The 18,662-nt window shown below is 43.6% G+C and overlaps 1 protein-coding gene across 1 annotated transcript in view; it reads right to left on the reverse strand.

Moving 5' to 3' along the window:
- Positions 1-18,662, reverse strand: part of PLEKHA7 (pleckstrin homology domain containing A7) — a 245,111-nt gene that overhangs the window by 49,655 nt on the left and 176,794 nt on the right. Inside the window, exon 9 of the mRNA XM_049780986.1 lies at positions 12,999-13,174. Within this exon, the coding sequence (XP_049636943.1) occupies positions 12,999-13,174 (176 nt within the window). The remainder of the gene's footprint in view (positions 1-12,998; positions 13,175-18,662) is intronic.

The raw sequence follows: 18,662 nt of genomic DNA on the forward strand, positions 1-18,662 counted from the left end.
CTGAAAATTGGAACAATACTCCTTGTCCTTTTGGTTTGCTAGAATTATAGAAAACATCGTACAGAAGAGCAAGTACAGCATATCAAGATTCATCCCATTTTTTCAAAGCAACGACGTACCCAGCAAAACCAAAAATGTCAGGTTTCACCACCTCCCAGGGAACTGATCAGTGATGTGAATGTGACAGAGATCAGGCCAATAAGATGGGAGCAAAAATTGCGAAATGGGTTTTCCAGAGAAGCCTTTAAAAGAAATCACGTTGTTAGCTTTGCTCACCCCATCCCCCTTTCTTTTTGCTTGGAATTCAGGCTCAATGCTAGACTACAAAAATGACAGGGCATCTGTGAAAACCTAGGGAAAGATGGATCAAGGTTCCCAATGACACTGGAAAAACTGATCAACCTGGACTATTTACCTCCCTATCCCTGTTATATGACAAAAGTAAAACCCAATCTACACACCTTCTCAGCTGTGTAGAAAGTAAATGCAACCCAAGCCCTAATTGCAAGAGAGGCTAAGCTTCTTATGGGTACAAATCAAGTTCCTTCATTTGCAGCACATGACAGCAGTACCCAAGCATCTGCTTAGAACAGGGTTAGACACCCATTTTCCTACCAGTAGCTATATGAATATTGATAACATCACCTGTGGACCATACAATAAATACAGATAGGTGGGGTGCAGACCACATATGTGTCTGTCAAGTCATGGACCAGGACCAGACCATTTGATTTCACGGGATTCTTATTTGATTTTTACCCCATTTTATTGCTTTTCTTTTCTTCAAACAAAACCACATAACTTGAACTATCTAGTTCTGCCTCTCAAATAGAGGAGAAATAATGGAGAGTACCAAAACCAAACAGTTGTTTGATCATCAAGAAGTAAGCTAGACACAGAGGGGCCCACTCATTCTAGCAGCCTGCGAGGTGAGGGGGGGGGATATGGGATGCAAGATGGGAACGGGGGTGGAGGGAGGACAAATCTGGTGATGGGAATTCCCCTGATTCTATGTTAATATGTACCTAAAATATTACTGTGAAAGATATGTAAGCCACTTTGGTCAAAATAAAAATGATAAAAAAAAATAAGTGTGGGTTGTTCATTCCCAACCTCTGGCTTAGAGCAAAATCTTGTTTCTCCTGCCTGTGGAAAAATCTGAACACAACTTAGAACGGGGTATTCATCATTTTAATCTTTTCAGAAAAAGTTAATTTTATATCATAACAAGCAACTTTACAGAGATTATCTAGTTTCTAAACCCTTTATCTCCCCAGGAAATATAGAAGAGTTTTACTTAAATACTAAACACCTACATGCGTGTGCACACACACACACATATTATTGCCATTCAAAGATTGGGCAAGAAGAGAAATGACAACTTATTGGGAGCTTGTGGAATCCTGGTCCTGTCGGTGGGGATAGTAGGGGAATCATGGCCCTCCTCCTGTGACCCCACAGAAAGATTCCTCCCTTTTCTTCTTATCTAAGTGATCAAAACAGCAGTCCAGGTCACCGATATTCTAGAAGGTTCTGGTGAGCCAGATCAGAATAGTGCTGCCCTGGGAAATGTTGGCAGATGCTGAGTCCTAGACACTGACACTCCCACCCCACCCCACCCCCAGTAGATGGTGAATTCAAAACCAGATTCATCTCAATATCATCCCCACACACCCCATGAACAGCACACAGCTGAGTAGAAAAAGGCTCCAGAGAAAGGGTCCACAATTTCTCCCCCAGCCTGGGGCAGCTTGCTTACTTGAAGTAGTCACTAGTATGTGAGGCAGGAAAGTGCTGGGGAATATGAAGACAGGAAAGGTTTCTTCTTTCCCCAGAGTTAAGTAGGACAGTCCCCATGGGATGGGGCGATCTGGCTCTGTGTGTTTGGCTTTTGATTAACAATAGAGGGCTGGCAGCTGCAAAAGCACCCCTCCCAGCTTTCCAAACTACCCCCCCCCCCAGCTCCCTAGAAAAGAAAAAGGTTGGAGTGTAACTGGGACACCAGGTTGCCAGGAGGAGCTACATCTTTTTTTTTTTTTTGTCTTGTTTTTGATTTGTGGGCAATAGCCAGAGATGCTCAGGAGTCACTCCTGGAGGGCTTGGGGGACTGTATGGAATACAGGACTAAACCTGTTTCTGCTGAGTGCAAGGCAAACACTCTACCAGTTGGACTATTACTCCATCCAACCTTAGGGCTGCACCTTGACTCAACACTCATTACTAATCAAGTCCCTTGAGTTATTGAGGGACTGAGAAACCAGAGAATAAGGAAAAGATGCTCAGGGGCTATCAGGTCTCCTGACTTTAACCCTCCAGCTCAGCAATCCTCCCCACTGCCTTATACCTAAATGCATCAAGTTAAACCAGTACTGCTCCATTGGAATTGACCTGGAACTGCTATAGTTAAGTCTGCTCACTCTCCTTCTCTCACTCTGGGTTATCCATCTTTCGGGATCTATGCCCCACTCTGACTTCCATTTGCTGGGTCATGCTACATGACATTGATCCCAAGCTTCTTAAGCTATGGGCTGTCACTTCATATGGGTTGCATGAACTTCTAAAATTTATTTATTTATTTGTTTGTTTGTTTGTTTATTATTATTATCAATGCTTTTGATGCCTCTTATATATGCTTATTGCCTGGGGCTGTGGGAAACTTCCTCTGATGGGAAATGGGTGTGAGCAGAAAAATCATTAAGAAACTCTGCTCTTTTTTTTTGGTGGGGTGGGGGGGGTCACACCCGGTGGAGGTGCTCAGGGGTTACTTTTGGCTCTGTGCTCAGAAATCATTCCCAGAAGGCATGGAGGACCATATGGAATGTCGGGATTCGAACCACCATCTGTCCTGGATCAGCTGTGTAAGATAAATGCTACTACCGCTGTGCTATCTCTCCAGCCAGAAACTCTGCTCTTATCCCTGTAACAACAAAAACGAAATCCCAAGAGAAGCAAGTGATAGCCATAACAACTACCAGTAACTGAGCACTCAAATGCAAACCCCATGCTGAGAGCTTCAAAGATTTTTTTTTTACACCTTCTTTTTCTTGAGGTGGGCACATCCAGTGATGCTCAGCTGTTTATTCCTGACACTTCACTCCTGGCAGTGTTTGGGGGAACCATACAGGATGCAGGGACCAAACTCGGGTAGATTTGTGTAAGGCAAGCACCCTACCCACTGTCGGTTGATAATACCTACAGCAGGTACGTACCGATGCTCCAGCTTGATATTATCCCTTCTTATCTCTGCACAAACCCGAAAGGTTGGAGAGAGGTTCACATTCTTTCTTTACAGGCTATGAAAGGGGAGCTCAGAGAAGTTAATCCTCTTGCCCTGAATCTTGTAACCGGTGACATAAGTGATATTCAAGTTTTATTTGATCTGCTTACAAAGCCCGGTGCTTGACTGAAAAAAGTCTCTATCAATTATTTTTGTCAAAAAGCTTGTCCCACCTCAGCTTTTTTTTAATGTCATACTTGACCCAAAGTAATCAAGGTCTGAGAAGTCAAATATTTAGTTTACTGAAGAGAGTGCAAATGGGAATAAATGTGTGGGCCATTTCTTAGCAAGATGATTTCCCCCTTGGAATCATACAAGAGAGAATAGATCACTGAGACACCCAAGTTCATATCAGAATATCTTATAGATGATGGGGCCGGCGAGGTGGCGCTAGGGTAAGGTGTCTGCCTTGCAAGCGCTAGCCAAGGAAGGACCGTGGTGTCCCATATGGTCCCATATGGTCCCCGCAAGCCAGGGGCGATTTCTGAACGCTTAGCCAGGAGTAACCTCTGAGCATCAAATGGGTGTGGCCCGGAAAAAAAAACAACAAAAAACAGAATATCTTATAGATGAGGCTGTAGAAATGTCAGTCCTTTCTAGCCAGTCAGCACTCATACACTAGCCCTGACTAGCCGGAGAGATAGCATTGAGGTAAAGCATTTGCCTTTCATGCAGAAGGTCATTGGTTCGAATCCCGGCATCCCATATGGTCCCCCGAGCCCGCCAGGAGCGATTTCTGAGCATGGAGCCAAGAGTAACCCCTGAGTGCTGCCGGGTGTACCCCAAAATAAAAAAAAAAGAGTGAACATAAGAGAAACCAAACTGATGGAGCTTGTGTCTGAGAGTTCTGTGCTGGGAATGAGACAAAGTGACAGTAAACAACTGGCACTGGGGCTCTTAGAAGAGAAAAATAGCACCCCAGCACAGGGCTGTCAGCTGCCAGCTGTCCTGGTGAGGATAAGAAGGTCAGAGAAGCAGATGAGCAACAGAGGGATCCAGCACCTCACTAGATGGATGAGCTTACTTGTGATCTCATGACAGGCTCCTCTCCCACTGCTCACTTCTGTGCGTAGGAAGGGCCACACCCAGTGGTGCTAGGTGCTGAATTAAACCCAGCAGAGCCTCTCACATGCAAAGTACATGCTCAAGCCCTGGGAGCCAACTCCTGGGCCCCCCCCTTTCTTCATTTCTGGAACACAGAAAGCTCATACTTGCCTTCAGGGCATTGTGAATGCCATCCCATCCCTGAAGAGCATTTTTTCCTAAAGACTGGCTTTGGTTTTCAGGTTTGTTTATTTGGGGACACTACCTGGCCAGGTACTGGCATAAAAAATACATGGGTCAGCTCTCTGAACCATTTTCCCTGTGAAGTCTGCTGCCCCTCAAGCTTTCCATCCATACCTTTTGAGTAAAGGACACCCCCCTGAAATACCCAAACAAACTTAAATGCTGCTGCAAGGCTCTGAGTCTCACCCTGCTTATTGGCTTCTCTCCTTCCTTCAAGTATGAATCTCAACAGAAAGTCCTTGGGGTGGGTCTGTCTGCCCTCTCCCCATGAAGACTGGTCCATGGACCACTGCCTTCCCTTTGAAATATTGTTGCACACTCAACATCTTTAATAACCTGCCATATGCTCTGAACACATATTTGCAGAATAAAAGGCCAAACAGACATAAGTACAAACAGAGGCAACTAGCTTAACTTTCTGAAAGAAGCTCTTGTATAGTTGGGGCAGGGGGAATGGGGTAAGGCAAGCCACGAGCCAAAGGTGTCCAAAGACTCACAGCTCAATAGTCCTGTGAAGATCACTGGATTTCCTTCCCAAGGTCACAAGACTACAATTCCCTCCAGTTCCAAGACAGAGCTAAAGTTGCACCAGAGATTGGAACAGTTTGGAAATGGAAAAAAGTGCCCACAGAGCTGCCTTCAGTCATGCCCCAAGGTTAGAGTCAGCAGCTGTTCCAAGAGTGGTAGAGGCAGGCTGTGCCTCAAGTGTCTTAGCCTATTGGAGGACAAGTCACATATTAACAAGAGAAAAAGTCAGCCCTGTGGGGAGCTGGGAAGAGAAAGTTCAAGGCTAAAGGGAATTAAAAAAAAAAAACATGAGGATAGGGTTGAGGGAGAGACAGTTCAAAGGGGTGGATGCAAGTATGACATATATGCCACACCCCTAGATCAATCCCAGGCACCAGTGACCCTAGTGGCTTCCAGCTCCTTTGCATCTGAGCACTGAACCCTCAAACATGCATCATGGGCCAAATATTCTCGAGTGTTATCTTGAGGCTCCAAGCACTACTGAGAAGGCTAAAAAAAAAAAATAAATAAATAAATAAATAAATAAATTAAAAAAAAGAACATGGTCAGGGGCCAGAGCGGTGACACAGCAGTAAAGCATTTGCCTTGCACACATCTGACCTAGGATGGACCACGGTTCGATCCCTGGCATCCCATATGGTCCCCGAAGCCAGGAGCAATTTATGAGCACATAGCCAGGAGTAATCTCTGAGCATCACTGAGTGTGGCTCACCTCACCCCATCCTCCCTCCCCAAAAAAATACATGGCCGAGGACATAGCTCAGAAAATGTAGAACATTGCCAAGCATGTGTGAGGTTCTGGCACTTCCTGAAGGAAGTGGGTTTATGAATGAATGTCCATTGAGAGACCCTGATGCCTGAGTGAAGAACCAGAAGACACAGGAGAAGGAGGAGGAAGGTAATGTTCTGAAAGTTGGAGGCACTCCTGGGGTACAAGAGAGATTCAGGAAAAGGCTAGATGGATGGGGAAGAGCATACTAGAGATGATGGTGCAGGAAGCTTGGGAGTGACCCTCAATTCCCAATACCAGAGGATGCACTTATCTTGGCCAGGTAGAGAAAGTTAATTTGTTTATAGGAGATTCATTCAGTGGAGAAGTCCATTCAGAAAGGATTAAGGTTGAAGCTGGAAGGATGTCAAGAAACAAGAACCTGTGCCCATGTTAAATCATGATAGCCAACATCTCTGATCAGAGTATTGACTGAGTCAGGGCTTCCTCACCATGTTCTCACCATGATCCTTTCTGACCTTTGTCGTTTTTGTCCTATCCATCATGTCCTAGTCTTGTGCCATGGCTCCCATTTATGTAATCTCCCTACACACACACACACACACACACACACACACACACACACACACACACACACACACACACACACACACACCACAGTCCCCTTGGAATACTCTAGGGGTCTCCTGAGAAATGCCCCATCTGAGAAATGCTGTACTGTGTCTCAGGCCTCATGCCAAGAAAACATTTTTTTTACTACGATTTTATTTAGTCTTGGAACAACCTTATAAATGGAGAGGGTTTTAACAGCACATGTAATCTGCACAACTGACATAACGAGAAGCAGCAGAACTGGGATTGGACTGTAGTTCATCTGGCTGCAGAGGAGAAAATGAGGCAAAAAATGAAGGGGAGTTAAAGTGAGGGATCTGGCCTGAGAGTAATATTTGTGCTTCCTTTAACCCTTTCCTACAAGCCACTCCATTTTTCTAACCCTCACAGTTACTTAAGTCTCACTTCCACCTCCCTTGCAGGTCTGTCTGCATCAGGCTCCATTACGGGTTCTCAGAAGTGAAGCCTGAATCTCAGGTCTGTGCCTGGAGCCACAGCACCTGGTGTAGGGAATATGTGTGATCTAAGCCCATCTAATTAGAAGGGCCCTTGGACATACCGGATAAGGCGCAGGCTCTTTCTGACTGATTTGAGTCTTGGATGACCTAAATCTGGGGCTGTAGAAACTAGCTGGCCACCTGACTTAAGATCTTCTAAGCCTTCCAAAATGGAGCTCAAGAACAAATCCAACCCAGAAGTCAAGAGAGCCACAAACCTAGGAGAACGACTTGCAATAATGTTGCCTGACCACTGAACCCTGCTTTTTCTGTATTAGATATACCTTCCAACTTTTCAAGTAATTTGACCAAGAAGTGCCATAATCCCTCCACCCCAGTGAATGTATATTGTCCTTTGTCTTCTATTATTTTTGCATTCAGAAGACTCAATAGACCACTTTCATACATCTCCTCATGAGCAATGATGGGAGAAGAAGAAACAAGGAGGGTGCTCACTTCCCGGAGACAAACGCTTCCCAGTCAGATCACCAAGTCGGGAGAGTCAAGATTTAGTCTCCCTGATGAATAATTCTAACTAGCCAAATGTCTGAACATCTCATTCTGGGAAAAGTTAAAGAACATTTATAAGTCTTGGCTTATAAATGTGTGGCTGACAATTTCATATCTCAGAACGTTAAGAGGAAGTGCTATTCTGCTCTATTCTGACTCAGAAGGTAGAACAAGTTGTTTTGTTTCCAAAAAAAATTAAATAAATAAAGGAAGAAACCTTGGGCAAAGATGATTATATGAGATTTTAAGAGATTATTAAGAACATAATAAGAACACATTTCAAGAAGTTCAGAGAAAAGCACAACAGCCTGAAGCCCTAAAATGGAAAACAACCCATGAAAAACAGAAAATGTGCCCTTCAAAGATCAAAATAATTTGTTATAAAACCTTAAGGCAGAAAAAAGAAATATCTAAAGCTCAACAAGTTTATTTATCTGAAATGGACTAAGGCAGTTATTACCTATCAGTGTGTGCACCTTTCCTCATAAAACCTCATCTCATTATCTTAACCAGTATCTAAGTTCCCTACAATAAATCAAGCAACGTTGGAAGACAAGAAACAGGGCAAATTATGAACTCAAGCTGTGAAAGAACATGGTCAAGAAATAAACAGAGGCACATGAAATGAAGTTTCCTTTAATAGCAGGGGTCCCACATGAATAATGGCAAGAAAGGCCCAGTGTAAGGAATGATGGGAATGCAGTTCAGTGTAAGAGTGCAGGTTTCAGGACCAGAGAGATAGCATGGAGGTAAGGTGTTTGCCTTTCATGCAGAAGGTTATTCGGCATCCCATATGGTATCCCGAGCCTGCCAGGAGTAATCCCTGAGCACTGCTGGGTATGACCCAAAAACCAAAAAAAAAAAAAAAAAGAGTGCAGATTTCTCATGGAAAGAGGCCATATTCCTACCCTTGCATATCAGAAGGAAAAGAAAACAAGGTCTAGAAAGAGTTGAAGCTATTTATTTAAAGCAAAGTGAAACAAAATGTGAATTTTTCTGGAATTAAAATGAACAAAGAAAGGCTTAAAAAATATTAAGTATGGCAATCACTGCTTGAAGATGGCATGGAATAAACAAAGCAAAATTCTTCTATTTCTGGTTTAAGCACCATTTCTTTGAGCAAGAAGGAAAGCAAAGACCACCTTTATAAAGAGAGACAGAAAGTCCATGCTGAGAGGGAAAAAGGAAAGCCTGGACCTCTGTCAGCAGCCCAAAACACTCAGGGAGAGGAATTAAAGAAATCTCTTGGATTATATCTGAGGAATCAAAGAGACAATGAAAAGGCCAGAGATGGCAAAAAGCATGCTTATTTTTAAGAGGGGGGAGAATGGCTTATTCCCACAAGAACAGGGAGCCTGCCATGAACCTTTGCAGAAAGCTTAAACAACATCATTAACTAGTCATATTTCAGAGCAGGTAGGAAAGGGAGCAGCTCCAGAGGAATGCACAAAGTAATAAAACAAGTGGCCACTAGAGCGGTGGTGCAGCAGTAGGGCATTTGCCTTGCATGCGACTGATCTAGTATGGACCAAGGTTCGATCACCCAGCATCCTATTTGGTCCCCCAAGCCAGGAGAGATTTATGAGCACATAGCCAGGAGTAACTCCTGAGCGTCACTGGGTATGGCCCAAAAAAACAAATCAAAACAAAACAAGCTTCCACCACCATTGAAATACACATGGAAAGAGCCAGATACTATTCATCAGTGTAAGCAGCCCTGAAAAGCTTTAAACACAGGGGACTAGAGGTAGTACAGTTGTTACGGCACATGCCTGGTATGTGCTGACCCAGGTTTGATTAGCAGTACCACATGGTATGCTGAGTACTGCCAAATGCAGCCCTGAGTATTTACAGCACCAACTGGGTGGCCCAGGTATCCTGGCCACTTCAGGACCCAAGTTGCATCAAAGCCTCAGGCCTTTGAGCTGAACCAATGGCTCAGTTGATCAAGAATCATCAATGGGGATCCAGACCTTCTGAGCACCCCTTTAAGAGGCCCATGCGTATATAATTTTAAAGACTGATACTATAAACTACTGTCAAGGACATGGAGAGATGATTACTATCATTAGTTTTTCTTTTCTTTTGGTTTTGAAGTCACATAGAACAGTGATACAAGGAGCTACTCCCAGACTGGTACTGGAGATTGATCTCAGGCTCCCTCATGCAAAACCTAAGCTGTAGCCTTTGAGCTAGCTCCCAATAAAGGGAAATGTGTGGGGTTAGGATTCAAAATGTACTTTGACATAGTAATCTGAAAGAAGCACATATATGGAGGGCCTGTATGTTGTTTTTCATTCTAGAGCTATAATGAAAAGTAAAGGACATAGAGAAAAACTTTAATCCAACATTTGAAACATGCTTAAATATATGATTGTCTACCTGTACTACGTAATGCCATAAAACCAGCAAGGAGAAATGGCTCAAAGGGCTGAGCACATCCTTTCACTATAGGAGGACCAGGTCTAATCCCTGGCACCATGTGGTTTGCTGAATACTACTAGTAGAATCCCCCAACACTGAGCTAGGGGAGGCCCACAAACTAAAAAAAAAATATTTCTGGATAACCCACTGTTCTATTGTTCCAAACCAATTATTTTTTGGAGGGAGGGCTACATCAGCAGCACTCAGGGGTTACTCCTGGCTCTGCACTTGGAAACCATTCCTGGCAGGCTCTGGGGACCATATGGGATGCCGGGGATCAAATCCAGTCTGTGCTCTTAGAAGCAGAAGGCTTGGAAGTTCCTGAACCTGTTTTCTCCCCTTTATCCCCTTAACTGTGCGTGGATTATTTTCTGCATCAGTGTTTGCTTCCAGACTCACGTCTCTCCAGTGCCCTGGACTTGGGGCACAAGGCTTCCACTATATCTGGTACCTGAAGCAGGGAATCTTCTGATGACTGGTGAGATGATAACTCAGTGGCTTTTTAAGCGGATTTTACCGTCATGGGTTTTTAAGTTAGCATCTATTTGGTTCAAAGATACAGGAGCTTGAGAACTCCTGATGAAAACCTTAGCCTTGATTATGGCACTAATAGGTCCCATTAGGGAGAAAAGATGTCATGGGATTTCTACATGCTTGTAAAAATGTTGGAATTTGGGGCCGGAGAGAGAGCACAGCAGTGTTTGCCTTACAAGCAGCCGACCCAGGACCCAAGGTGGTTGGTTCGAATCCCAGCGTCCCATATGGTCCCCCGTGCCTGCCAGGAGCTATTTCTGAGCAGAGAGCCAGGAGTACCCTGAACGCTGCCAGGTGTGGCCCAAAAAAACAAAAAAAAATGTTGGGATTTACAATTATCCCCACCCCACACCCGACCCCCACCACTGTACATTTAACAACATATGCTGTTCACATGCAAACTCTGAGGAATCAGATCAGTGGCTTTCATCTAAAACCACCACCTGGACTTTGCATGAAATGTGGCAAAGGATTTCATTGGGCGAGAGAATGTCTTTCATCTCCTTATCATCTCCCCAGCAACCATTTAATGGTGGCAAAATGGGACATTTACACACACACACACACACACACACACACACACACACACACACACACACACACAAACCTGCAGAGGGCCAGAGAGATAACATGGAGGTAAGGTGTTTGCCTTGCATGCAGAAGGTTGGTGTGTTAAATCCCATATGGCGCCCTGAGCCTGCCAGGAGCGACTTCTGAGCATAGAGTCATGAGTAACCCCTGAGCGATGCCGGGTGTGACCCAAAAAACACCCCTCCCCCGAAAAAAAATACCCTGCAGGATGCAATTCTTTTTTGCTCCAGCTCATGCACCCGCCCCCTTGAGGCTAGACTTAATCAACCTATCTCAGAAAACTGGGTCATGGGCCAATCCCAGACCCCAAAAATTCAGGGAACCTTTTCATCATTAATTCAGCTTCTCGGCCTAGACCAAGAGGACTCCTCTATAAAACTCAGTAAAGCCTGCCACTTCAGGAAGCTGTGCTCTTGATACACCCTGCTCTGTAGATTTAACTATAATACCAGCTCAATGCCCTTACAAGATAAAATCTGGCATAACAGGGCCAATTCTTCCAGGGACTTTAGGGATGATTTTAGAAAGAAGCAGATAGCTCAGTGATGGAAAACCCAACAGTACAAGCAGTTTTTCCCTAAGACCCGGGATCTTTATTAGCAATCACCAGACCACACTCTGGGGTGTATAACAGGTAGTTTAAGGCACCACTCCAAAGGATGCTTCAATCCTAAAGTGCTTACACACCCAATGAGTAACAAGCATATACTAAATAGGATGAGATCCAGTTAATCCAACACCAGTCAGCCACCCTCTTTTCAGCAGAAAAACAGTTTGGCTCCTCCATCAAGTTCCAAAAGAAAATTATGTCTGCCAATACTTCCCAGGTAGTCTAGTTCTGGCTGATACCTCTGAGGCATTCTCAGAAGTGTGTATGTATGATGGGGGGGGGGGCAAAGATTCCCCTTTCTGTATGAACTACAACAGCTAAACACCACCCCCTGTGCTCTCTGGCAGAAAGGGACCAGCTCTGCTACTTAACTTTATCAAACTTCTTTTTTTTTTTTTAAATCTTATCAAACTTCTAAGTCACCAAATTTGTTTTAGATCTATAAATCCTGGACTGCGTGATACTTCAAATTTTAGTCTCAGCTCAATAGTATCACAGGAAATCTTATGGGAAAGTTACATAGAAATCGACCAACTTAGTGAGTCTAAACAACGGAGAAAACTCAACTAGCACCATGCATGGTCCAATGAATCCTTAGAATCTGAATTTAGTAACAACCATTTTCAGTTGACCTTTGTGGATCTAAATTTGTCTTTGTGTTGTAACAAACAATAGGAAATAAATTTGTTTGCATGCGGACAGGCTATAGTGGTAGGTGGGAAATTGAAAACACTGGTGAAGGGAAGATCACATTGGTGGTGGACTAGTATTTGAACATTTAATGCCTGAAATGACTATAGTATGAACAACCTGGTAAATCACAGTGATATAATAAAAATTAGAGAAAAACAACAACAACAACAACAAAAAAAAACCACTGGGCTTGAGAGAGAGAAAAAACAGCAGTACAGCCGTCAGGGCCCATGCCAAACATGCACCTAACTTGGGCTTTATTTCTGATATCACATGGTTCCCCACACATTATCCAACAGAATCCTGGAGCTTTAGCACTGCTAACATGGTCCAATTGCTCCTAGCACACAGATCTGAACAGCACCACATCCTCAGGCTCCTGCATTGACCTGGGGCTCAGGTGGGTGAGAATGTTTGGAATGCTTCAAAATTGAAATAAATTAAAATTTAATTAAATTAAAAAAAGTTAAAAACTACAAAAAAATAAAACCGATTGACATATAAGGATGCAGCTCCAGGGAGATAGCTCAAAGGGCTAGTATGTATGCTTTCTCACCCTCACTGGAAGGAGCCATTAAGTTCAAGATAGGACAATGCTTATTGCCAGTGCTTGAACAACAGACTATGGGGAATCTCCAAGTTTTATTTGGCCACCCCCCATTAGTATGTGAAGCCCATTGCTCATGTCCAGCCCTGGAGACTGACCTTCTGAGTGACGCTCGAGACAGCACCTGTGCGGCCTGATTCATGGCCCGGACCCAAGCGTTCATGTCCTCCAGGGTGTCTGCACTGAAGTAGTAGGTCCTCATGCCCGACTGCTCGGCCTGGGAGCCCCCGGCACCACTGTGGTAGAGGAGTGCTCGCATCCCTGTGTGCACGGCCTGGAAGAGTAGAGGCAAACACAGCTCAGAGAAGGAAAGCATGCAGCAAGCTGAGACTCTGGACTTATCCTCGTGCTATGGTCTGCAGGCCTGAGCCTCACACGGCCTGTTTGATTTACTGGCATCCACCACAACTGGAGGCCCTGTCTTGGGGCCATGAGGCCCAGTGACAATTGTGTCCAATTACAGCCTAGAGCTCTAGAGCTGTACATGTGTCCTGCTTCTCACTCCTGCCTGAGGGAGGCATTGACGCAGTTGGGGTACCCATGAAGAACACTGTTGGAAAGCTCTTGCACCCTCACATCAGGGCAGCAGACTCTTGGCTACTGACAACACCATGTCTGCTGTGGCTGTAACCGTGCTGAAATTAAGTCTAGATTGGCTGCAAGAGGCAGGTAGCAGGACACAGCTACTATTTGTGTTACGTCACTTGTTGGGTACAAGGTAGAATGTACAGCTTTCACATTGGATCCCTTTCAGTCTCCCCAGAGAGGCACCATCAAGTCTAACATCTACAGGAAGTCTGTACATTGGCCCCTGGGACTTCCACACTCTCCCCCCAAATAACCAGTGCAGAGATACTGAGAAGTGACACTGCAAAGCCACCAGGATGAACCACAAGCCACAGATGCCAAGTTTATCCCTTGTGCTGTGAATAAGAATCCCTTGTGCTGTGAATAAGAAGGTTCCTTCCTTTCAAACCTTGAAAGAAAATCCTTCCCCAGCCTGCATAGAAAGATGGTATAAAAAGAGAAAGACTCATGGGGTGATTTGGTACACTTTCTAGGTATTTCAAGGATTTTCATCTCTTTTCACTCCCAGTGTTCTGAGGTGATGTCAGAATCTGTTTTGAAGATGACACACATGGACCTCAGAGAAATCAGTGACTTCACCATATCTCTTTGCCTAGTCACACTCTCTGCACTGATCAGGACTGCATAAGCTGTTTTCTTCAAGAGTTTCCTTGCCTCCTCCTCTGATCCGAAAGAGCAGACATTTTTCTCTTTTGTGCATTACTGTGTCCCCAGGAAGAGCCTGGCATCACAGCATGTGCCTTACAAGTTCATTTACTGAATAAATTAAAGAATTGAATCGAGGATTTCACTCAAGTATGACTCTAAATCCAAACTTCTCGGTATGATGATCTTATACAGAATAAGAAGGATTACACAGAACACGAGTCAAATCATCTGGGTGTAGAATGTAAGGCAGACCTCAGGCAAGGAGCAGTCAGAGAGAATAAGAGAACAAATTAGAAGCTGGAAAATGAAATGCTCTAGAATCACTGATGGTCATGTAAAAAGACTTTTGAACATCAGCATTTACTTCTCCCCATGCTCATAGTATCCAGGTCTAAGGGTAAATAAAATACAGCCCCTTTCTAGCTGATTTCATCTAGCCCTAAGGCTGTACAGGCAAAGTTAGCTCATAGCTAAGGGTGTTTACAGTTGCCAAAGCTGACCTGGTTTCTTTTCTGACATGTCTACATAGTTGTTCAGTCTCTGGAAGGATTCCTCCTATTTTAGTAAAGTAGTAGTAATAAGAATAGAAAGAAGGGTAGCACAGAGATAGGACAGCAGGTATGCATTTGCCTTGCATACAGCTAGCCTGGGTTCAACCCCCAGCATCCTATATGATCCCCATAGCCTGTCAGGAATAATTTCTATATTTTTTATTTGTGATTTTTGGGCCACACTGGGTAGTGATCAGGGACTACTCCTGGCCCTGCACTTAAAAATTACTCCGGGGGGGCCGGAGAGATAGCATGAAGGTAAGGCATTTGCCTTGCATGCAGAAGGATGGTGGTTCGAATCCCTGCATCCCATTTGGTCCCCCGAGCCTGCCAGGAGCAATTTCTGAGTGTAGAGCCAGGAGTAACCTCTGAGTGCTGCCAGGTGTGACCCCCCCCCCAAATTAAAAAAATAAAGAAATTACTCCTGGCAGGCTCTTGGGACAATTTGGAATGTAGGGGTATCGAACCCAGGTCAGCTGTTGCAAGGCAAATGCTCTACCCACTGTGCTATCGCTCTGGGCCCCCAGGAATAATTTCTGAGTGCAGAACAAGAAATAACTCCTGTGCACTGACACAAAGTGTGACCCCAAAAGAAAACATAACAAAATAAAGAGAATAAAATGAGGGCAGCAGAGATAGATCAACAGGATGAATGCAGGCTTTGTAAACTCAAGGCCCGGTTAGATCCTTTTCAGTGCTAGGTCCATTGAGCACTGCCAAGAGCTTCCCTGAGGACAGAACTGGGAGTATCTTCCCAGCAGCCTGGGTGTGGCCCAAAACAAAACAAAAATAATAGAATGAGAAGGGACTTGTTCGTTTCTTACTATAAATCAAAAATCTTGGAAAGGTTTTCCTGAATACAGGTACTACCCCTACCTATTACTAACTGATAGATTTTAAAAGGTAGATACAATTATGAGTAGCTATGAAAATTGGAGCAACCATATGGGGAAAAAGTATGGAGACTACATTTATTTATTTATTTATTTATTTATTTATTTATTTATTTTTGGTTTTGGGCCACACCCAGCAACACTCGGGACTTACTTCTGGCTCTGCACTCAGAAATTGCTCTTGGCAGGCTCTGGGGACCATATGGGACACCAGACATTGAACCTGCATTAGCCACATGCAAGGCAAACGCCCTACCACAGTGCTAACACTTTAAAAGAAAAAATAGGGTTGAAGAAGTTGCTCAATTAGAATTACACAGTCCCCTGAGAACCTCTGGAAGCAACCCCAAGCACTGAACTGGTAGTAGCTCCTGAGATCAGTCAAGTGTGACCCACAATACAAACAAATGAAAAGATGGAGTCAGTGAGAGAGTTCAGAGGACTGGGAGAAAACCCTGAGTACCAAGTCAGTAGTTGTCTCCAAGTACTACTGGGGTGTTGCTCCAAATCCAAAACTAAACAAACAACAACAGAAAGAAGGAAAAACTATACATGATGTAGCAATATCTGGACATTTGCCAGAAGTGTATGAAAACACAAACCAAAAGGAATTGCATCTTAAAACTCATAGCAGCATAGTTTATAACAGCCAAAACAAGGAGTCAACTCAAATGCCCATCAACAGAAGACTGGGCAAAGAATCTATGGGATTTATCATTAATGGAATACTATTTTGCCATTAAAAGAAAAAGATAAAACCTTGCTTTCTGGGACAAGATAGCTGGATAAGCAGGTGGTGATGCTAAGAGAAATAAGTAACTAAAAGGGGGCCGGAGTGGTAGTGCAAGCAGTAGGGCATCTGCCTCGCACACGCTAGCCTAGGATGGACCGCAGTTCAATCCCCTGGTATCCCTTTATGGTCCCCCAAGCCAGGAGCAATTTCTGAGCACATAGCCAGGAATAACCCCTTAGCATCGCCTGTGTGGCCCAAAACCCCAAAAAAATAAATAAAAAAAAATAAAAATAAAACAGTAACTGAAAGACAGTTATCAGTTATTACCTGATGGTTTCACTCAATGTGAAATATGAACTGTTCATATAATGATGAGTACATTTTTTATTTATTTATTTATTTATTTATTTATTTATTTATTTATTTATTTATATAAAAAGGCAAGAATTAACAACTAATTCAGAGACTCAAGAAAAGGATGGTAGCTTCCAGAGATGAAGAGGAGGCTCTGAAAAATTAGGAGAGGAATGTTTTGGAAGATTAGCAATGGAGCTCTGGTGGTGGAAATGGTGACAATTACACAGATAGTGGTGTAAAGTGAACTCCCTGAAATTCCAGCAATCCACAAAGTGAGAAATACTACTCCTGCCCCCTAAGGGTTATTAGAATGATGGAAGGTAGTAAACTGAAATGCAACTGAAGGGAAGACTTTTTTAAATTTTATTTTATTTTATTTGGTTTTGGGCCACATCCTATGACGCTCAGGGGTTAGTCCTGGCTATGTGTCAGAAATCGCTCCTGTCTTGGGAAACCATATGGGACTCCGGGGGATTGAACCTCAGTCTGTCCTAGATCAGCTTCATGCAAAGCAAATGCCCTACTGCTGAGCTACCGCTCAGACCCAGGGAAGAATTTTCTGTTAAATTAAATTTTCACTTAAAGTAGATTTCCAGAAGGGGGATAAGAAATTATTTTTCTGGGAAGGAACAATAAATAAAATAGGTAATTTAAAATTTTTATGCTATAAACCACAAGTGAAAATTATTTTTTAGTAAGTGCCTTAAAAAGTCTTGTCAATAAATAAATAAGTAAATAAATAAATAAATAAATAAATAAATCTTATCAAATACCCACTAACCTGAGAGGTCTATAGACCTCAGGCCAGAAATATTTAATCTTAAGAGGAGCAACCAGCTAAAAAAAGGAAGGGTAAAGACAGTTTCCACACAAAAGGCCCCTCAGCCTCTGGCCATATGGGGATGTCTCCTGCTCATAAATCTGGATCTGAGGGACCAAACTTGCTCAGTGGGACCAAGAGGCCAAGAGTTGCTGTATATCCACAAGCATTCATGGAGAGGTACCTGAGATGAATGAGCACAGCTGCACAGGTCTGCTTGGCAGGGCAGGGCACAGTGTTTTCTAAAGGCTACAGGAGCCCTACAAGGATTATTCTGAAAGCCTGTGGACCCTCAGTGTCCTTGTACCCAAGTGACCTTCTGGCTAAGTCCATGGAATACCAGCATCCGGTCTAGATGCTGATGACATAACTGCAGGTGTGCCCATCGACACTGTGGACATGCCATCTTGGGCAAGTGTCTTCGAATCTCAGCTCTGCAGGAAGAACCAGTTCAGATGCAAACACAAGGAGGCCACTACATCCTATACATTCCAAGGACACGACCCTGAATGGTGCCAGGCCACCTTCTGCTGCTCAGGAAGTTACTGCAACCCCATAGGAACGAAGAATTTTTTTTTTTACTCAGTCCCTACCCACCATACTGGGGAGCCAGCTGAACACTTCCAGAACTGTGATTTTTTTTCTCTACATTCACCCCAAAGATACCACTCACACCCCTACACATATTTCCCTTCTGTCTTTCAGAAGAAACACTTCTCTATTGGTGCAAATCTTGGAAAAAAAGTAAAGAAAATTTGAGACAAATAAAAGATGTTTGCCTAGAACCTATGTTCACACTTCTCAATGAAGTGTTAAGTTGAGCTAATTATAGTATAAGAAATTAGTTTGAGGATATTCCAAAATGCCATCCCCCACCCCAAATCTTATACAAGATCTTTCTCCCAATTATTACCCCGGCAGCAACACTCAAACTGAGAAGGAAGAGCTCTGACAGCATTCTCATAGCCAGCAATAAATAGGAGAGTCTGAACAGAAGAACATTCCTACAGTGATATCAACAAACCACTCCCACCTCCTGCAATGTGTATGCAATTTGGAAGCAACCAAAATAAGGTGAGGAGGAAAAAAAGAAGCAAAGGAAGAGAAAGGAACTGAGCTTATTTCCCCACTCACCCCATAATGCAACTCAAAGAGGAGAGCATTGAAAGTGG

This window comes from Suncus etruscus, chromosome 9, assembly GCF_024139225.1.
Source record: "Suncus etruscus isolate mSunEtr1 chromosome 9, mSunEtr1.pri.cur, whole genome shotgun sequence".
Classification (NCBI taxonomy): Eukaryota; Metazoa; Chordata; class Mammalia; order Eulipotyphla; family Soricidae; genus Suncus; species Suncus etruscus.